General features: G+C 42.4%; 1 protein-coding gene across 3 annotated transcripts in view; it reads right to left on the reverse strand.

Annotated features, from left to right (window-relative positions):
* Nucleotides 1–18,077: 18,077 nt before the first annotated feature.
* The window catches only part of ZNF831 (zinc finger protein 831), a 38,623-nt gene continuing 34,860 nt past the window's right edge, over nucleotides 18,078–21,840 (reverse strand). For all 3 annotated transcript variants that reach the window (XM_034787924.1, XM_034787922.1, XM_034787923.1), the window contains exon 6: nucleotides 18,078–21,433. In XM_034787924.1, the coding sequence (XP_034643815.1) occupies nucleotides 20,582–21,433 (852 nt within the window). In that variant the 3' untranslated portion in view covers nucleotides 18,078–20,581. The remainder of the gene's footprint in view (nucleotides 21,434–21,840) is intronic.

Here is a 21,840-nt window from a genome sequence, read left to right on the forward strand (position 1 = left end):
AGTCAGGCCCTACTTGTGGCAGTGTTCAAATAGCTAGTAATTTTCAGTCAAAATTGAGGCTGGAGACTGGACCCAAGAATGGAGAAGCTTGTAAGTAAGGACTTAGTGTGCTAGCTACGTTCATTTGTATTGTCCTCATCCACTTAAAGTCAATTGTAGTTAATTAAAAAGGCCTGTTGGTTTATTTTGTTGACATGGCACTGCTTGCTGAAAAGGAACAGTGCAGTCTAACTGGGATGGTTACAGTACGTATTTAGAAAGAAAGATGAGGCATGAGAACTGGAACAAATATTCTTAGGGGATAAGGGACGGAAGATGAGGCGAAAGAGAAATGGGTTTTGGCTCTGTTAGTATAAGGCAGGTCCTTTGCCACTTACGGACATGAAGTGTAGCTTATAGGATGGTTTTGGTTAAGAAATAAGCAGTCTAGGTTTTGGGCCAAAGTGTGGACAAGTATGGGAAATTGAAGTTGCTAGTGTAAGGAAAGGTTTCAGAGTAGCAGCCGTGTTAGTCTGTATCCTCAAAAAGAACAGGAGTACTTGTGGCACCTTAGAGACTAACAAATTTATTAGAGCATAAGCTTTCGTGGGCTACAACCCACTTCTTCGGATGCATATACACAAGTACTCCTGTTCTTTTTGAGTGTAAGGAAAGTCAAAGATAAGTTGGAGACAAAGTGTTGTTATGGGAAGGTCAGAGTTAGCAAGAATATGACCCAGGGTTATGTTACCATTATGTTGTTTTGGTTATAACTGGTTTGAGCAAGGTTTGTAGTGAGTGTTTTATTAAAAAATGACGTCTATTCTGATAGCATGGGAAGGCCACAAATTTTTGGTGCAGTATTACATATGGAACTGCAAAACACTGTGGGATAAAGAGAATAGAATTTTTGGAGGTAGGATATGAAATGGACATGAATAAGCACTCGAAGAAGAAAAATCAGTTACTCACCTTCTCGTAACTGTTGTTCTTCAAGATGTGTTGTTCAGATCCATTCCAATACCCACCCTCCTACCCCTCTGTTGGAGCAGCCGCCAAGAAGGAACTAAGGGGCGGGGGGTCGGCAGGGCCATATATTGATTCCAGGGGGCGCCCAAGCCGACCCTACGGACGCTGCTAAGGAAAAAATCTTCCAGTCGGTGTGCACACAGCGCACACACACCTGATTGGCATGGACATGAACAAGCACATGAAAAAGAAGAATTCTTCTGAAAACCCAGTACTGTCTATACTGGGGGTTAGGTTGGCTTAACTATGTTGCTCAGGGGTGTGGATTTTTCACACCCCTAAGCGACATAGTTAAACTGATTTAATTTTCTAATCTAGACCCGGCCTTACTCTCCAGATGCTAATTGTTTGGCCATCATATTTAGCTGCCTCATCGCTCCCAGATGCAGGCTGAAAAGAGGCATGACTTGCTGGGGTGCTGCTGACTCACGGTGCCCCATCTGTCATTACTGTGGACTGTTGGAAATGACTGACGAAACTGTTCATGGGTAGTTTAAATGTACTCCGTTTCAGCAGGGTTTCTTGTTGCACTACTCACTGGCAAGAATTTAGGGATAAACTGTCCAAAATAACAAGGAACCCAGATACAATTGGCTTGTCCGGGGAAAAAGCTATTTACAGCTATAAAATGAAGGTGGTTGAAGTATTCCACTGAATAATTTCCTGTTAACTCTATCGTTCTCACTAGTCTTCCTATCTTCCTCAAGGATGTTAGAAATACATGTGGGGAAGCATCAAGAAATGATTGAGTCTCCGTATTGTGTGTCCTTTTGTAGATTTTTGTTTTTTAACAGATTTTGACTTACTATTGCAACACAGCTGCGGCTTCTATAGTCCATCCTGGAAAGTTTCCATCGTAAATTGCTATTTTAAGTACTAATTTCTCAACTGTTTAAAATCTCACTGTGCTGAAACTTGGCATACCCTGATCTTGAGAAGTCAAAATAATAATTTCACTCAATTTCAAATGAATTCTTTGCTGGGCTAATGATGAACTGTGTCTTGTTGCATTTTTGGCATAAGGTATATATTGATTTCCAAAGCCAGTAACATGGAATATTACCCAGAGGGATCCTCTAGCATTAGGTAATAGAGTCAGATGAACAGCAACTTGTAATTTTGTAGTGTGTGCCAGCATCTGCAGTGAGAGACTATGGATTCCGCACTTCTCTCCTATGCTCTGTTAGCTGTCGTGAGGACATCACGCATGGAAGAACAGTTACTCACAGAGTTACTCGCAAAGTTAGCAGAGGATGAATCACAGGCACCCAAGTGTCAGAGAGATGGCAGCAACTTATCAGTGCTTTGTGCACTCACAGAGCAGCTGCATACGGTAGACCGTCGCTTTTGGGCTAGGGAAACAAGCACTGATTGGTGGGATCGCATTGTCATGCAGGTGTGGGAAGACAACCAGTGGGTACAGAACTTTAGGATGCGTAAAGCAACCTTCATGGAGCTATGTGCTGAGCTGTCCCCCGACCTGCAGCTCAAGGACACCAGAATGAGAGCTGCCTTTCGATAGAGAAGCGTGTTGCAATCGCTGTGTGGAAGCTGGCGAATCCAGAATGCTACCAGTCAGTTGCAAATCAATTTGAAGTAGGAAAGTCCACTGTTGGGGCTGTATTAATCCAAGTGTGCAGGGCAATAAATTGCATCCTGCTGCATAGGACCATGACTCTGGGAAATGTGCATGAAATTGTGGATGGCTTTGCAGAAATGAGTTTCCCTAATTGTGGCGGGGCGATTGATGGCACACACATTCCAATTTTAGCGCCAGACCACCTTGCCTCTGAATACATCAATAGGAAGGGATACTTCTCCATGGTGTTGCAAGTGCTTGTGGATCACCGGGGGCGTTTCACGGACATCAGTGCAGGCTGGTCTGGAAAGGTGCATGACGCACGCATCTTCAGGAACAGTGGCCTGTACAGAAAGCTGCAGGCGGGGACTTTCTTTCCAGACCCCAAGTTCATGGGGGGGGGGGATGTAGAAATGCCCATAGTAATCCTGGGAGATCTGGTTTACCCCTTACGGCCCTGGCTCATGAAACCTTACACAGGATACCTGGACAGCAGCAAGGAGCATTTTAACAACAGACTGAGCAGGTGCCACATGGTAGTCGAATGTGCCTTTGGCCGACTGAAAGCTCGCTGGAGGTGTTTAAATAGCAGGCTATACCTTACCGAGGATAATATTCCCCTGGTCATAGCCGCGTGCTGCATTTTGCATAATCTGTGTGAATTTAAGAGTGAAATGTTTGCTCAGGTGTGGAGCACTGAGGGAGAGCACTTGGTTGCACAGTTTGATGCTAGGGCTGTCAGAGGAGCCCAGAGGGCTGCTGTTAACATCAGAGAGACTTTGAGGAACCACTTTGACAATGAGGGGCAGTAACACACGTTTGCTTTGCAATTGCTTCCCTGTTGCATCCATGGACAAATTTGGGGCCAAGATCCGTGCAACACAATGCTTTAGAAGCCTGTTCCCGAGAGTGAATTGAATGCTTTCCGCTTTTGTAGAACACAGAATAAAAACGCTGTACCATTAAATACCTTAGCCGTTAGTTACTGTTAAAAAGGGTAAAACCTCACAACTGTGTGTAGCTCCAGCTATCACTGTGCAAGCTGTAAGAGGGGGTGGAGTGATGGGGAAACTCAGGAGTACTGTGAAGTGAAAAGGAATGTGTGGGCATAGAGCGGGATGGGGTTGGCAAAGAATTGTGCATCTGCTGCAGTGGTGCTCGAACTCAGATCTGCTCAGTCTGCAGCTGTAACAAAGACTTGGGCATCTCCGTCTGATCCTCCATAACTTTTATCATCCACTCTGTCGCTTGCCTAGCAAAAGCAGCATTCTCTTTTCTGTCCTGCCTTTTGGCTTCCCAGTACTCTTTCCATTTCCTGGTCTGTCTCTCATCATGCTGCAGCACCTCGTGGAAAATCTCCTCTTTGCTGCACCTAGGTTTTTTTCTTATCTGCCGCTGCCGGTTCACAGAGGTGTGTGATGTGTTCTTCAAGGTCTGTGCTGAACAGAAGAGGGACTGTTACATTCCAGCAAATGATTGAAACATTTTAGTAAAAAGGGCATTTTGCTAGTAGAAATTACTTTCTCTCTGAGATTCTAGGCAGGCACACAGCTCCGCGAGCACCCCAATCATGGTGAGTGTTGGGAGTAGGGGGAAGGCAGTTGTGCGTATGGACAAAAAGTTCACGGCTTTCAGGGCAGTTTGTCAGGGAACTCATTCTAAAATGATCCCACACTTTTTCACAGGCGGCCAACCTGCTGGCTGACATCTCGCTGCTGAAAGTCACCAGAGAAACCAGGGCTCAGCTGCTGAATGCTTGCGGCTTTCACCCTAGTCTATATGCAGCTCAGCTATGCGCCACTTTGGTCCCAGCTCCAGTGATTGCTAAATGGCCTGGTACAGTTTCCTACAATGGGGGAACTAACAAAGCTGCAGTTCCTTGGAATCTGCGGCAGAGGATTAACAAGTACCTCCTCGAAACTTTCCAGAGCCTCTCTCTGGAGGATTCCCTGCAGGTCTCGATGTCCATTGACACCCTGCTTGGCCTTGCAGATTAGCTACACAGGGCAATGTCCAGCTCACAGAAAACGCTTCCTGCCTCCCACTTTTCGATTCCCTACATAAGCCACAGCAATTTACCCAGAGTCTCATCTGCTTCCTGCTCCCCATTGAGTACTTCTGGAGTGGAGAAAAGTTCCTGGCTGCCTGCCCCACTGGGTGACCCCGCTGGGAGCACCACATCCTCTTCCAGCTCGACATCTTCATCCACAATTTCAGCCTCTGGGTTACCCCCTTTCAGCTGCATGCGAAGTAGGGTGACCAGATGTCCCGATTTTATAGGGACAGTCCCGATTTTGGGGTCTTTTTCTTATATAGGCTCCTATTACCCCCCCACCCCTGTCCCGATTTTTCACCCTTGCTGTCTGGTCACCCTAATGCGAAGAAGCCATGGGGCAATCAGTGATGGAGGTGGGGTCACCACTGAGGATAGCATTCAGCTCCTTATAGAACCGACACATCTTAGGTGCACCACCGGAGCAATGGTTCGCCTCCTGCACCTTATGGTACACCTGCCTCAGCTCCTTTATCTTCGCTCTGCACTGCTGCGTGGCCCGATCACAGCCCATTTTGCACAAACCTTGAGAAATTTGCCCATATGTGTCCCAATTCCTACAGGTCACTCGCAGCGGCGACTGAACAGACTCCTGTCCCCATATACTGATCAGATCCAACAACTCAGCGGTGGTCCAAGCGGGAGCGCGTTTGGTGCGACAGCCAGCCATGCTCACCTGGAAAGCTCCTCTGGGAAGCCAGCAAGCAGGAAATGAGATTTAAAGTTCCCAGGGCTTGCAAGGGGGAGGGGTGGGTTGGCTGCAGGGGAGCGGAGTTCAAACCGCTGACCAGAGCAGCATGGGAATTGTGGGCTACTTTCTGGAAGCCAATAAAATCAGGTGGGGGGAAAACTGGTGTCTACACTGGCTGTTTGTCGACAATAAAGGGAGGGGAAAAGACAAACGTCTCTCGCGGGGCTGAAAGTTTTTTTGTCGCCAAAACTAGGCTTTTTTTTTAAGTCACATTGCAGTGTGTACACTATTGTTGTTTTGTCGCTAAAAGCCAGTTTTTGGCCACAGTGTAGACAAGCCCTTTAGTGCAGCCTAGTTTTAATACACTCAAACAATGCATCTAATAGACTTCACCGTGTGAGGAAATGTTCCATGATTTCAGTCTAAATCTTCCTCTGTTCAGTTTAAATCCCATTCCTTTTAGTGATGCTGTACCTCCCTGAAACACTTTACCAGCCTCTGTCCCTCCTGGGTGAATACACCCTTCAAATGTTTTGTGAACAGTTATCATTATCCTTGTATTGTAGTCACTGTTTAGCCAAGCTCTACTCCCAATTATTTACATCTTCATTGAATTTAATGGAGCTGCACTAATATAATTGAGACCAGAAGATGGTTTCTTTTAATCATTCCTCATAAAAGATCCATTTCCTTAAAGATTTCTTTGTTTCTTCCTCTGAATTCCTTTCACTTTGTCAACATCTTGGGGGCAAAGAGGCACGCCCAGAGTTAGCACCTGAATTCTTTTTGAAGTATGTAGCGTGTTTCCACAAGCATGTTATTAATTATGAATAATTCCATCATTCCACTTTTCTGACTATTTTCCAGCAATTCACATTTAAATATGCACATCTGGTACAAATAAAAAAAATCCGATTTGTATGTGCTTTATATCAGACATCCAAGGATCATGACTGTTTTTCCTTTGTCCGTATATTTTGATCCACTCAAGTTGGTAAATCCTTTTTTGTATAATCCCGTAAGCGTCATAATATTGTACAGGATGAGGCAGCTTTTTTGTGCTTTACTAACTGTGTTTACTTTCACTGATATGGTCAACTTCTGAAGAATGTCTCAAACTCAATAACATTTCCAGTTTGAATGTTTTGCTCCATTTGCAGCCAAAATGTTTATATAATACCGCAGTCAACAAACTTGCGCAAAACTCTTTCATAAACTGGACATGTCTGCAATTGGAATAAAAATCATTTGTGTGCTACAGAAGCTGTGCCAATGTACTTGGCACGTCTGTAATGCCGTCCATCTGAAGATCTCAAAGCACTTAATGGACATTAATATCTCCACTTTATAGACAGAGTAAGAGGCATCAAGAAATATAGGAATAGGGTTTTTTTGTTCTTTTTTTTTTTCCTTTCTTTTTTTGGAGGGGAGGGAATAGGGAACAAAGCCCAAGGTGTACAGGTGAAAATGTGTTGCAGCTGTGATGGTGCTATACGTAATTACACATGCAGGGCCTGTTGTCATTAGGGCTACGCATTTTAATGTAACTTTATTGAATAGAGCCTAGAGCTGGTAGATCACTGATGTCAATGGGGAACACATGGGGTATATAAGTCAAAGCAGGACCTGGCCTTTATGTTCTTCTTCTTAGCATATGTGCAGCGTGCCTTGGGTGGCACGTGACCAGGATTCATCGCTGAATTTAGTCCACTTGTTGGATCCCTAGCTTCCCCGGCTTGGGCTGGTACTGACTGGAAGTGTGATGTGAAGGCTGATCCATCTTTCACACACACCCTGCCCCCACCGTCTTTATGTTGAAAGTGCTATAGAGCAGGGGCCCTGTGTTTGCATTCTGTAAAGCACCCCATCCATGCAGAGGGCTATGTAAACAATAGCCTTGGTGTAGTATAGAATTAAAGATGGCAGAATGGGTGTAAACAGTGACATTTAGGATTCCAAGGTTCAACTGAAAGTGGGATAGAAAGAATGCAGGTTTGGCGTGTCTAGTTGGAAGAAACTGCAAATCCTGTATTTTGAGTGGTGGCTGCATATGCGGGAGAGAGAGCAAGAATTCAGTTATTTATCTCCTTGGTGAGAAGAAAAGGTTGTGAAAGATGGCAAGAAAAAATTAATATCAAATGGTTACTTACCTTTCAATGACTGTGATTCTTTGAACTGTGTTGTCCACACAGATTCCACCCATGGTGCACACATGTTGCGCACGCCCGAGATCAGATTCTGTTGAAATAGCCGTTTCCATTGCACCCTGAGAGTCCTTGCTGCCACTGTAACCAAGGATATAAGGAATGGAGCAGCCTCAACGACTTCTCAGTTCCTTCACCAATAAAGAATTGTCAGGACTCCCAATAAGCAGGGACGTTGTGGACTCTGTGTGCACAATGCATCTCTAAGAACCACAACTACAGCAGGGTAAACGACTGTTCGTTCTTCTTTGAGTGATTGTCCACACAGATTTCACTCTTGGTGACTAGCAAGCAGTATTCTGTTCGTGGAGGTGGGTTAGAGGAGTCCTGTTTACATATCCGTCAAAGGACCTCCCTACCAAAGCCTGCAGCTGATCTAGAGGCTTGCACCAAGGTGTAGTGAATAGAAAAAGTGTGGACTGAACTTCAAGTCACTACCCTACAAATCTCAGTCAATGGGACATATTCAAAGAGATGGTGGAAGCTGCTTGGGCTCTAGTTGACTGAGATCTGATGCGCCCAGAAGGCGTTCTGTGGTAGCACATAGCAGGTATATATGCAATCCAAAATGTACTTAGGCAGTCTCTGCAAGGATATTTGTTGCCCTCTCATTCATATAGCAAATGCAACAAACAGACTTGGTGATGCTGAGATTGATCTACTCCTGTTCCAGTAGAAAGACAATGCTCTAACGATATCCCTCATGTGGAGTTTAGCCTCAGCCAGGAAAGAACAACATTTTGGAAAAAAGACCTGTAGATAAATAGATTGTCAGAATTTCACATGAAGCAATCATGAACAGGTATTTTGGGTGAGGCCTGTCTTGTGAAAGATGCTGTGGTGGGGAGGGGCTGTCAGGAGCGCCTGAATCTCCCCTATTCTCTTGAACGAGGTAATAATCACCAGGAAGGCCATCTTCTTGGACAGATGGTAGAGGGATCAGATAGCCGTGGGCTCAAAGGGAGATCCTGTCGCATAAATTGGCACTATGTTGAGATTTCATGGAGGATGGGGTTCTGTGACTGGTGGAAAGGCAAGGGTAAGACCTTGGAGAAATTTCCTCCTGACAGAATGAGAAGATACTACATGGCCCTGCCCCAGGGTACGGCTCAGTGAGATTGCAGCCAGGTTAACCTTAATTGAGCTGAGACAGTCCTGACTGAGCAAGAGCAAGTAGCCCAAAATATTGGGGATCGTCCCTTGCAGAGAAGCACAGTGTTGTCATTTGAACCAAACAGAGAATTGTTTCTATTTGGCTTGGCAAGTACATCTCACTGCGGGCTTTCTGTTGTGACATAGGATGTTCAGGACCACCACAGAGCAGTCTTTTGCAGTAGCCATCAGCCAGCCAACATCCAAGCTGTCAGGTATAGGGACTCTGAGGCTGGATGAAGGACCTGACCATTGCTTGAAACAGAAGGATGAACTTTTAAATGGACAATCTCAGTAGATCAGAGTACCAGAACTGTCTGGCCCAACCTGGGGCTATTAGGACGATAGTCCCTGCATCTTGCCTTAGCTTTGTCAATACCCCAGGGAATACAAGTGTTGATGGGAAGGCATACCTCAGACCTGGACTCTGAGGGATGAGAAAGGCATGCGTGAAGCATTTGTTCTTGCCTCCTTTGGAGCAGAATCTCTGACACTTGTTGTTGTGGTACATCACGAACAGATCTATTGTTGGATATCCCCCATCTGAGGAAGACGATATGGAGGATTTGAGGGACCACTCATGGCTCTGGGAGATCCCTGCTAAGCTCATCCAATATAGTGGGCTGAAGGCCAGAGAGATGGAGAGTTGTCACGGTGACGTGTTCCAGTTCCTCACACATGGCCTCTTGGCACAAAGAGGACGACTGCTCCTCCTTCATAGAATCATAGAATCTGACTTTAAGGTCAGAAGGGACCATTATGATCATCTAGTCCGACCTCCTGCACAACACAGGCCACAGAATCTCACCCACCCAATCCTGAATCAAACCTGTGTCTAAGCCATTGAAGTCCTCAAATCAAAAAGACTTCAAGATGCAGAGAGTCTTCCAGCAAGTGACCCGTGCCTCACGCTGCAGAGGAAGGCAAAAAAACCCCCAGGGCCTCTGCCAATCTGCCCTGGAGGAAAATTCCTTCCTGACCCTACTTATGGCGATCAGCTAAACCCTGAGCATGTGGGCAATCCTCCTTTCCTGTGAATGTAATGTATTGCCATGGTGTTGTCTGTAAGCTCCTGCCTGGTAATGCCTCAAAAGACAGGTAGGGATGCCTTGGATGCAAGCCAAAATACTGTAAGTTCAGGCACATTGAAATGAAGGGAGGCCTTGGGGGCTGACCAATTATCTCAGTTTTTTAGGTGATCCACATGGGTTCCTTACCCTGGGATGGAGGCGTGCATAACTAGTTTTCGATGGAAGAAACATGGAGAACAGAACTTGTTGCATACCTGATCTGATTGGATCCACCAATCTAATGATGACAGGATCTCTCTAGGAAGGGAGACCCTCTTGTCCATGTTGTCTTAGATAAACTGATCTCAACCACCTTTGCAGCAGTGAAAGGTAAAGTTTGGCAAGCTGTGTGATGTGTATGTATGTGCCAGCACTTGACCCAGAACCTTCAAACAGGTTCTCACCTGCATTGTAGGCTGCCCTTGAAACTGTCATGTGACATACCTATCATAGTGCAGCCCCTCTGAGGCAGGTATGCCCCCAACAATTTGATGCTGTGTGTTTGGTGTCAATGTGGATTTGATGCTTTACTTTTGGTATCATTGTTAATTTGTCCTTGTTGACCCTGTATGCCAAAAAGATCTAGTCTTTGGGTCTTTTTCCCTGGAAGTGGATCTTTAATGTTGCCTGGGCTCCATGGGTGGAATTCTAGAAGAAGTTAATGTAATCCTTAGCCAGCACCTGATATCTCCTGTCTGCATATGTGAAGGTCGCAGAGATGGATATGGGGTGTGCCATATGACCTTTGCAGGTTCCAAAAGCCCTTCGTCAATAGGAAAGGCTGTCCTACTAGATGATGAGAGTTGGAGGATGTCCAGTTGTTTGTTGTTTTTTCTTGAATTATCTTGAGAGGGGCTCCCAAGGTGCCCACTAGTCTCCTCAAGAGATCCTGAAATGCCTTAACTCATCCAAGAAGGCAGTGGAAGAAAAGTTAGTTGTCTTCTTTGGTGATGAGGAAGAGATGGCCAGTGGTCAGCGGAGAGATTATCTCTGCTGGGTTCTTATTCTTCCTCCATATGTTGTTGATGCACTAGGGTTGATACCAGAGCAGGCTGCAATACCTGTTTTGGAGAAGGCTACCTTGGTCTGGAGACAGCAGAATAAGCTGGTTTCTTGACATAGGGACTGATACCTCAAGGTGACAATAGGACCAAGACTAGTAGGGATGCTGCGGGAGAGGAAGGCACACTAGCTCAACAGTTCCCTTCTGGATCCTGTGGACTCATGAGTGCCTCTAGGGATTCCATCTTCTATTGTCTGTGTCCACTGAGTGATTCATGGTGGATATGGATCTCATTCCAGGGAAGATGATCTGCTGTGTTCCCCAAAGGAGACCAAAAAGGCAGAGTCATCTTCCATAGACAGGGCATCCCCTGTCAAGTCTATGGCCACCACCACCACCGAGTTGAAAGAGGGAGCCATTGTATTTATTGCTTCCCTCAGTTGGTTCCAGGATTAGAGACTCTGGTACTGGTCCCACCATGAAGTCTGCTGGCACTAAGAAGTGCGGTGGTGTGAGTAAAACTTTTGGTACTGAAGAGTTGGGTCAGTGCCAAATGAGCAACTGGCATCACTGAGTTCAGTGCCAATGAGCCTGGTATGGGTTTCCTCAGCACTGCAGTCATCATCCTGAAGTCGTCTGCTGCTGGCGTACATGCGTCAGTCGCCTAAGCAGTACTGGAATTGGTGGAGTGCTTACTGTGAGAAGCGATCTGTGCTGGTTTCACCATGGAGTTCAGCAAGGCCCAGCCTTCTGGCTCTGAGAAGGCACCTAACGGAAGGGTTTCTTTCTGCTGAGCAGAGTGAAACAGCAAGGTTTCTGGTAGTCCCATGAGGCTGGGATGGTGTCGTGGCTCACCAGGGCACTGGAGGAGAGTGAGTGACCTGAAGGTGGTGATCTCTCCAGTTGTTTCACAGGGTCAGATGAAGCCTGTACAGATCTCTCCAGAAGATGAAGCTTCAGTCTCCCTTCTGTCTCTCAAAGTGTGCTTGAAAAATGTCCTGCACGTGCCCATCTCCTAGACGGAGAAGGCACCTCAGGTGGCTGTTGTTCCTGGGCATTGTGGTATCGCACAAGAAGCCGATCTTAAATTCTGGAGACTTGCTTTTGGCTATTTTAGACTCTGTATAGGAGGAGAAAGGAGAATATCTTGGGGTTGTGGAAGCAAGAACCATTAATCTTATTAAAACTACAATAGAGAAGTCTTAGTTTTTCAATCCATCCTTGTTTTTTAATGATCTAAGAACTATAATTACTAAAATAACAGGTCTACAGATCTAAGTGATGAACTGCCAGGTTCTGTGTCTCAGCCACAGGTGGTAAGAAGGAACTGAGACGCAGCTGAGGCCACCTCACCTCTGACACCCTCAGTACGAGGGCTCCCAAAGCATAGGTGTGACCCCAGTGCATGCTGCTATTTCGAAAGAATCCGTTCTGGCATGTATGGGCCATATACGCACCAATAGTGGAATCTGTGCGGATAGTCACACAAAGAACAAAATGTTTTGGCAGTTCAAGTCTTCCCTGATGTTGATGCTAAATCACACTCCTACTTATAAGTACATAAATTAAGGAGGACTTTAAATGCTCCAGAACTGATTTCACACACAAGAAAAAGTGGAGACATTTTTTCAGATACCTTATCTAGAAGTAATGAATGTATGAGGTTTAGCAGGTCTTGATTATGCATTTTTGAAAAAAGTTTATTTTCAACAAGACGACAGGAGCCAGCAGCAACCACAGTGCAATCAGTTTTGTGTTTGTTTTGGGTTTTTTTTTTTTCTTGCTCTCAAGTTGGTAAACAGCAGTGGACCCATGAAACAATACTCTAGCAAAGCACTGCAATAAACATTCCTGATTTTTGGATTGGTCCCTAGTTTTGGACTGTCTTAATATATGTAAACAATATAATTTTATATCTATAATTTTAAAGACCTCTGTTGCATCACCGTAATGCCTCAGTTCCTCCTAACTTACCCTCTTGAGACCTTTGTTGCCCTACATGCACATTCTCCAGGGCAATATAATTTTCCTGTCCTAAGATTACTAATACAGATCACAGGATTCCAGGTAACTAGCTTCAGTACAAAGCAAAGATTTCATTTGTTCTCCAGAGGCCAAGCCCTGGCACAAAGGTTGAGTAAACAGATTGTGGCAGGGGATCTTCACAGGGACATGAAAAACTAATCCTCCCTCCCAGGATGTGACACATCAGTGCACCCTCTCCCCAAACGCTGCCGCTCATGGGCTCTAGTCACATGAGTGGGGTTTGCACCATGGAGCCACATCTAGACAGAAATAACTGCAGTCAAAGAAAGTAATACACAAGATTTGATATAAACAAAAACAGATCTCCTTCCTGTCTGAAGAGGAAGATAAGAAACATCCACCTCAGTAAATGTAGGTGCTGAATATGAATTTGGTCAGTGGTTACCACTGTTTATTGTAGTAGTGTTCTGTAGTAAAGTTGAGGAAAAAAGGAGAGAATGGGAGATTTGCTGTCACGTGCAGGGACAGATTTGTAATCAGATTTGCTTACAAAATAAGACCTCTACATGAGAGCGGGCACTGACTTGACAGAATAAAGCCTCACAGATTTGCACTGTGCATAGTGCCCTCATGTGGATTTTGGTGTATAGCTACATTTGCAGATTCATTAAATTTTATATAATAATTATATGACAGATATGGTAGCTGCATTAACATTGACAGAACAAGGAGTAATGGTCTCAAGTTGCAGTGGTGGGGGAGGTTTAGGTTGGATATTAGGAAAAACTTTTTCACTAGGAGGATGGTGAAGCACTGGAATGGGTTACCTAGGGAGGCGGTGGAATCTCCTTCCTTAGATATTTTGAAGGTCAGGCTTGACAAAGCCCTGGCTGGGAAGATTTAGTTGGGGATTGGTCCTGCTTTGAGCAGGGGGTTGGACTGGATGACCTCCTGAGGTCCCTTCCAACCCTGATATTCTAAGATTCTATGATTAAAGATCAGGCAAGAACTGTCCAGTTCAATCCTATGTGTTCTTGTGCTAACCCAGAGGGAACTGCAGCATCCTCATTAAACCCAAAATACTGTAATTGTGATATGACCTGAATTGAGACAGAGCTCAGCAAAATTCATCTTAAAAATGCATTTTATGTTAGCAAAAAGTGGCAGAGAGAAGAGGATTGTGCTGCAATTGTTGGGTTCTCTGAGGGCTTGTTTACATGGTGCTTTATTCCCCACCCGTAGGGATGTAAATTGTAGTCCACACTCACATGTCATACACTAACTGCATGACATGCACTAAAAGTTCTCTAATGTGTGTTAATGTAGTCCCATTACAAACAGTAGTTAAGGTGCACTAGGGAACTTTTAATGCATGTCAGCAGGGTTCAAATGGACCAGTTAGTGCACTACATGTTAATATGGACTAAATTTTCCACCACTCTGTTGCAGACTGAAGCACTGTGTACACAAGCCCGGACACTACCAAAAACACCACCACAGATTGCAGTGATGCCTCTGGAATGTGAACTGATCACTAAAAACTGGACTGAATCCACCAAGTCCTTTCTCACAGGCACTTACCAGAAGAGAATAACAGCTTGTGGTCAATGGAATGGATTCATACCCCCACACAGGTGAAAGGTTATATATTCCAGTGCCAATAGTCTGAATGATATAGTCCCTTCCCTCTACCCTGCAAACCCATTTCTTACTGAGAGTATTGTTGTCCAGGATGAGTAGATATTTAAACAGGGAATGTAAGCTAAAGTATGTGTGTGTGTTTAAGTATAAAGGGCAAAGAGGAAACCACAATATGAAAACATACTGATGGCTACGAATGATATATGTCAGAAGCTATCTACATATTCCATTTGGGGGATTTCACTGGCACAAGTTAAGAAATGCCACAAACAGCTGCAAAAAACTGAAACATTTTCGGCATGGTAAAACCACATTAGTGACTATATACTGTCTCAATGCAAATCTTCCTGTGAGCCAGATGGTGAGGTGGCAGCAGTGAAAAAGATGGGTGGAAACGTCTCAGAATGAGGTTTTGGGTCTCCGGCCTTGCTACCTCTTCTAATGTTGCAGTACATTCAAAGGGCCTGATTTTGATCTCGGGTAGAAGACTTTTATCGCAGTGTAACTCCACTGTCTTCAGTAAAGTTACTGCACTTTTTAACTGATGTAAATCAGATGTCTGGCCCTCTGAATGCTAGTGTGCATTATTTGCAATACTAGTCTGCAATGAAAAACAATTTGATCAGTCATTTCTTATGTGAGTTGGGGTTACTTGTTCATAATGATGGACTAATAATCAGATCAGTGGATAATGGTAAATTTATTTTTTTATTAATAATAAATGGGACTGTCACATGAAATTACTTTCTTACAAACACAGTGTAGGAAGATGTCCAGTTTACTAACTAAGGGAACTCAGAGTGGAGGCTGTATAGGTGAGGTGTTACGGTAAGTGAACATACTGTTAGAAAAGTTAGATCAATGATTGTGTCTAATGGACCATTGTTTCAGTAATCAATATTTATGTATCAGTTTTGATGTGAGATCACATGTTTGACACAAAACATAATTGACTAAATATCAAGGATTACTGAAATCAGAAAATGTACAAAAGAAAGAAAAAACAGCTATGGCTAATCATCAGTTTAAAAGTACATTTCCTTACCTCTCTCACTTAAAATCATTTTGTTTCTGTTTCGTCTAAAGCCAGCTGTGATACAGCAATGCCATTGGATGCTGTAATATAAAACCCCAATAGCACAACTGTTCCTCTGAAAGCCATTTGTTACTCACTCTCATTGGAATGGTTCCAAGCAAATAATCTAAAATTACACTTTAAAACTGATCATTTAACAACAAATATTGTATGAACCCTTTTTTAATCTAATCAACTCCCTACACCCAGATAACTGATTTTATGTCAAGAAATCTCTGGCACTATCAGCAGCTGGAACACAGCTGTGTTGGAGGCTCTGGTCCGATTTGATGGTAGGATATCTTCTCTTCCGGCTTCATTAAGGTGCAAATAGGGCTTTTCCCTGCAGCTGGATCAGATGAAATAGGTAGGCACTGGATTTTCCATTACCTCTTTGAAAGCCCACACATTTGTTGTTTCTGAAAAGTCTCTTAAGAAATAAAACCTATGAGCAGTTAAAATTTTGCTTTAGCAGGTTATCAGATGGAATGGCCAGAAACTGTTTTAATAAAAGTCTAGAGAAAAGAAGCGTTCGTGCCCAGCGTTACTTTTAGATTACAAGGTGGTGTTGAAAATGAAGAAGGAAATGGAACTGGAACTGAAACTAAAGCACTATCAACATGTATAGATTTTCTGATCATTTCATCTAATTTAAGTTATTAGCACAGAATCCTAAGCTACAATAATGCCACAGCGTGTCAGGTACTGCCTCCAAAGTTAAGGAACATGGTCCAAGAATAGCACAGAGAACATACAGAGGAAGATTCTGAAGACATTCCAGGGATTTTCTCCACTGGTGGTAGCACTGCTCAGACGACACAGATTTCCAAGACATTGGTAGCATTCAAACATCCATTTTAGACAGGCCAAAATGATCAAGAGTTCAACATGAAGTGCCGTAATTCATGACGGAAATTCTTAAACTAATTTTTTTTGCAAAATAGGCAGATTTTATCCTGACTGTCAATATAAGCTGTGATCTGGACACCTGTAAAATTACCAAGTTCCATCAGTGCCTATTTTTAAAAATTGAACATTTTAACTAGTGCTTGGCTATCCTTGAAGTATCACTCCCTGAACTACAATTTTCCCCCCTGTAATACATCTATTCTTTTTTTAAAAAAAACAAACCTGTTTCATTCTCTTCAGAACAAAACTGCAAGTGGCTGGCTGGCTGGCTCTGGCCAACTTTTCTATTTGTGTCATTGATATGGTTTACCATCTGGTTTACTCTGTATGCCATGTAAATATATGTATCTTATTTTTCTCCCTATATATTCAGGAGCTTGCCATAACTTTGTAGAAGGATTCTGTCTGACTACTCTTTGTAAGGATATTGTCCCTGTCTAAGCTATTGTACTTTTCTGTCTTTTGGGCCTTAAATCAAGAAAGCATCTCTGTTCCAGACAGCACTTAAGCAAGTGGTTAAAGTTAAACACATGCTTAAATCCCACTGAAGTAAATGGAAGTTCAACACATGCTTAAAGTTCAACACATGTTCCTCAGGCGTTTTCCTGAATTGAGATCCTTTGATTAGAAACCCTTCAAGCCTTGATATTTGTTTTGAGTATAGTGCCAACCATACTGTCAACACTTGCTAATCATTACTATAATTATTTATTAATCATTGCCTCCACAGGTGTAACCTCAAATTAGAACTAATTGGCTTTCTTTATATTCTCTTAAGAGCAATGTCTAGTGTCAAATTCTCCTTTGCGTGACAGCACTGCAAGTTCACTGACAACAATGCAGTAAGTTACACCAGTGTAAATCAGACAAAAATATAGCTCCCTATATCTAATCAGTTTCCAGTAAGTTCCTGATTAATTCCTGAAGTAAATGATCACTACCATGTGAACCTTCTCATCTATGCAAAACATTCAGTTTCACCCAACTATGTAAACTGAACAGCTATCACTATAGTTTTCACAGCAGACTGGTGGTGTTCAATGGGAACATATGGTAGTTGTGATACTCAAACAGCTTTCCTCAACCCTGTATTTGTCTGATTCAGCTTTCATCGCTACAGTGAGAAGGAGTAGCAAGAGGCTCGTGGTGCATGGGCCTTGGACAAAAAATTCATTCTTAAGGAAAGGTGCTTCTCTGTGATAAATTATTTGATCTGTTGGAGTTGGTACTGCAGTGCAAGGATATTGTTGTCAATTGCTATCCTTGTACATGTTTTGCCATAACTTTCCCAGACTCTAATTGCTTCTTTCCTAAAGGTGTTCTTGTAAAACCCTGAGTGGGCATTAAGAATGAGTAGAAAGTCTCCATTCCTCTTACTTGGTTTATATGCACAGCAGATATCTTATATGATTTGAGTCCTGAGCATACATTATAACCTGTCAGTTATATAAATAATCTGTTTTAAGAGATAAATTCAGTTTTGTCATTTCAGTGATATTTTTAATACGGGATTCTGTTCCCAAATTCACTGCTGGTGTAACTGGTTTAACTCTAGAGACTGGAAATTTACTCCTTTGGACAACACATTTTATGTTTAATCTAAAAATTCATGCAATCATAATATTTTTCTTGATAGATGAATAGAAAATTTTCCTGTTTTATATTTACTAGCAAAAGAAATTTGCAGCTGATCAGTTGTGTTTCTATTGTATAAATCAGGGAAAGACGTCACTGCAGAATGGCAGGGTTGTACTAAATCTGGTGGGTACCCCTGGATTACCTGACCTTCCCACATTCACCCCATGGTGCATTTGCATTTTTAAAAACCAAACCCTAATAACTACCACATTCTTAGTGTCATTGTGACCTTCAAGTTTAATTTTTATCAAAACAAAATAAGTTAAGAATATAAAGGAACAGATTTTTTTTTAAAAAATATACAAATAAGTCAGTTGTATCATTCTTATCAACATTCAACAAACAAATAGTACTTTAGGTACTATATCTTGCATATTCAACAAAAATATGCGATTACAATATGCAACTTACAGGGCCCCCCAGTCTCCCAGTGTTCATACCTTTCATGCTTCTTAACTTCCCAAAACAGGAACTTCATATCCAGATTTGCTAGTCTTTAGTATAAACCTTCCCAGCTTAATACACTATTTAGCCATCTCATGTCCCCGTTCCATACATGGAAATCCCATTGAAATTAAGAGCAGGTTTGCATAAAGTTTATTTACAGAATGGGGTCCCACTGTCTACTAGTCTCTCACCGATAAGCTTAATGGGCATAATTCTGATTTCATTTACACTCCTGAAAATCAGGAACTAACTCTTCTAAAGTATATGGAGTTAATGCTAGTGTTATAACACCAGCATATAAAAAGTGAGATCAGAATAAGGTCCCAGGGTTTCACAGTAGCAAAAGGGGAAGATAGCTAATGCTCATTTTTATTAAAGCAATACTTCCATTGTTCCATGAAATCATGATCCCAAATCCTGTAGGAACCCTACTGAAATCTCTCTGATTTTGGACAAGAATATCGTAGTATTTTTATAAGGAACAAGTAAAGATTTTGTAGGTTATTCTTTATTCTATGTCCTTTACTGCTGAAGAAGAAAAAAATCCTGCTAACTCCATTAACCTTTTTCAACACAACGGCACTAGCATTTATAATAAGAAATCAGTATAACACTCTGATCATGATATCAATTTCCCTAACAGTAAAAATATATACCAACATAATTTGATGCTAAATAAAAAGCTCTCTGCAGGGCAAATTGGAACTATGGTCACTTTCATAATGCATATGAGTGTAAAGGGGGGACAGAGCTTAGCATTTGGTTCCATTTATGTGTATCCACAGAAGGGTTGTCATTCTGGCACTTCTCCTTCACTTCTTACAATATGCATATGTTTCTCTGACATACATAGATAGTACACTAGACCTGTTTATGACGCTGACCCATACAGGCTCACCTGTGCATGATTGCATGATTATTCTTTCCTTAAAGTACATGCAATTATGAATATCACATGAAAGTTAATCCATAAAATCCTGTATATGAGTCCAAATTATTCAAAAACTCATAGCAAAGTTAAGTATAAAATTTGACTCTAGTACAGCAGTGCAATGATTTCTAACTTTCTCTGTAGGTTTAAACTAGTTTTCTAGTGAATGGTAAGCGTATCTGGTATTTTACTGACTGGAGATGTTTTCATGTAAACAAAGTAAATTTTGGGTTTCAAAGCAGAAGTTGATTTACATGACAATAAGTGCTGCAAATGCCCTGATGCCAAACCCTAGAAAAAATCCTTCTCATGTCAACTTTCACTTATTTTGCATGGTCAGGGGTTTGGAGGGAAAGGCAAAAGTTTTCATTTGGGTTTAACTTCAGAACAATAAAACAAAACATTGTAACTTGCTTTTAGAGCACAATCCGAAAAACAGAATCAGAGAAAATCTGTGTTAAAAATCTCATTACAAAGAAACATTGACATTACCTATTTACACCCCAATTTCTCAAAGTAGAGCTAAAGAATAAAATATTTCAGTAGATCTCAGCAGAAAAGGCACAAAACACAAAGCAGGGCATGCTTGTGTCATTTTGTCACAAAGAAGCATTGACCATTGTACAACATGGAAAAAGTCAGTATTCATGTGACATCTCACAATATCATAGATGCATGGGGGGGGGTATATCTTCCTCCCAATGTACATACATAACTTCCAGCAAAGCTGGAAATAATTACTAAAAAGGGGAGCAAAGGGATGAAAATATACCCAATGGTTTGTTACAATCTACACCTCAACTTATGCATTAAGGAGGCTGATTGCTGTTTTATCATTATTGGTAAACAAATACACTGCAGTGTCTTTATAATGCAGTCTCTGTGAGCTGGGGATTGTGGGTGTTATGTGGGATTGATGAGGCTTAGTGGAGTTGGGAACCACGTTGTGCACTTAAATATATAATTTAACTGCTTCCTTGCTCCATACAAAAACACTAAAATATGTAAAAGAAGCCTGAGTCCTTGCAAAGAAGAACTGTTGTTCTTAGAAGAGAACTTTGCCTATACTGTGCAGGAATGGCTATTCTGATGTTAAGGTGCTTCAAAAATCAGATCAATGATCTGCAATTTCCATGGCATTTCTCTCTCTAATGTACCATCATACATCCATCTGCCATGGCAGTGTCCTGTTAGCTATATTTCTATAACTAGCCTGTCTTCATCATCACTGCTTGTGTCATCGTATTCCACTCGGGTTTGTTTCCTTATCATCTCTAAACCTCTTTTTTTGTATGTTTTGGAAGGTGTTTCAGAGCTAGCTGTGGACTCTGTGGGACTGAAGGGAAATGAGGGCTGTTTAAAAGTACTAGTGCCAGTTTCATTAAGTCTTCGATGGCCATCTGATTGTAAGTAGGCTCCATTCTTGTCCATGCATCCATGAGAACTGTTTTCAGAAGAGTTTATCCCCTGTATATTAGCTGTGCTAGGTAAGCTAGTACTTGTGATTGATATCTCAGGAAGGGTGTTTACCTTTGATCCCAATGAAGCTGAACACACAGTTTTGGAACTAGGAGTAAGTTTCTCCTTCAGAGATGAGTATGAATTTCCTTCCATTGGATGTTCCTCCTTTCCTGAGGTCTGGACCAATGGGTATAATGCAGCAGAACTTTGACCTTGTGACTCTACATTGAGTATATTTTTGTGGTCAGCTTTCGGCCATAAGAAAAAAGGAGCAGTAACCTCTGAACCCATACTCGCATGCTGGCAGCATGTGCCTGTGCCTACAAAATCAAAAGGAAAAGACCAAAAAGAGGATTCCACATGGTCAGAATGAGCATTTGGCTGTGGCTCCACTGGAAATGATTTCTGAAGCGTGAGAGGTTGAGTCACTAAACAGCAGATGTCCAGGTCATTGTCGGTTTGTCGCATGGCTGCTTTAGCTGGTGATGAACATGAGTATGTTACCATAGGTAATCCTGGAGTTGCATTAAAGTTCTGAAGAAAGAGATTGCCTCTTGAGTGTTTCTCGATTGGTATAGGAACATCCTGCAGCAGATGGGGGTGTGGGGGAGAGGATCAGGAAGGAAATGAATTTCAACTTACATTAAAATTTTCAATCCAAAGCAATGTCATCCTTTGTAAAGAGAATGAAATAACAATTACGTTGACTATATCCACATGACTATAAGACTGTTTATATCTCGTGTCAAGTATCAGAGGGATAGCCGTGTTAGTCTGAATCTGTAAAAAGCAACAGAGGGTCCTGTGGCACCTTTAAGACTAACAGAAGTACTGGGAGCATAAGCTTTCGTGGGTAAGAACCTCACTTCTTCAGATGCAAGTAATGGAAATTTCCAGAGGCAGGTATAAATCAGTATGGAGATAACGAGGTTAGTTCAATCAGGGAGGGCGCCCTCCCGGTGCCACAGGACCCTCTGTTGCTTTTTATATCT

The sequence above is a fragment of the Trachemys scripta genome, chromosome 12, assembly GCF_013100865.1.
Source record: "Trachemys scripta elegans isolate TJP31775 chromosome 12, CAS_Tse_1.0, whole genome shotgun sequence".
NCBI lineage: Eukaryota > Metazoa > Chordata > Testudines > Emydidae > Trachemys > Trachemys scripta.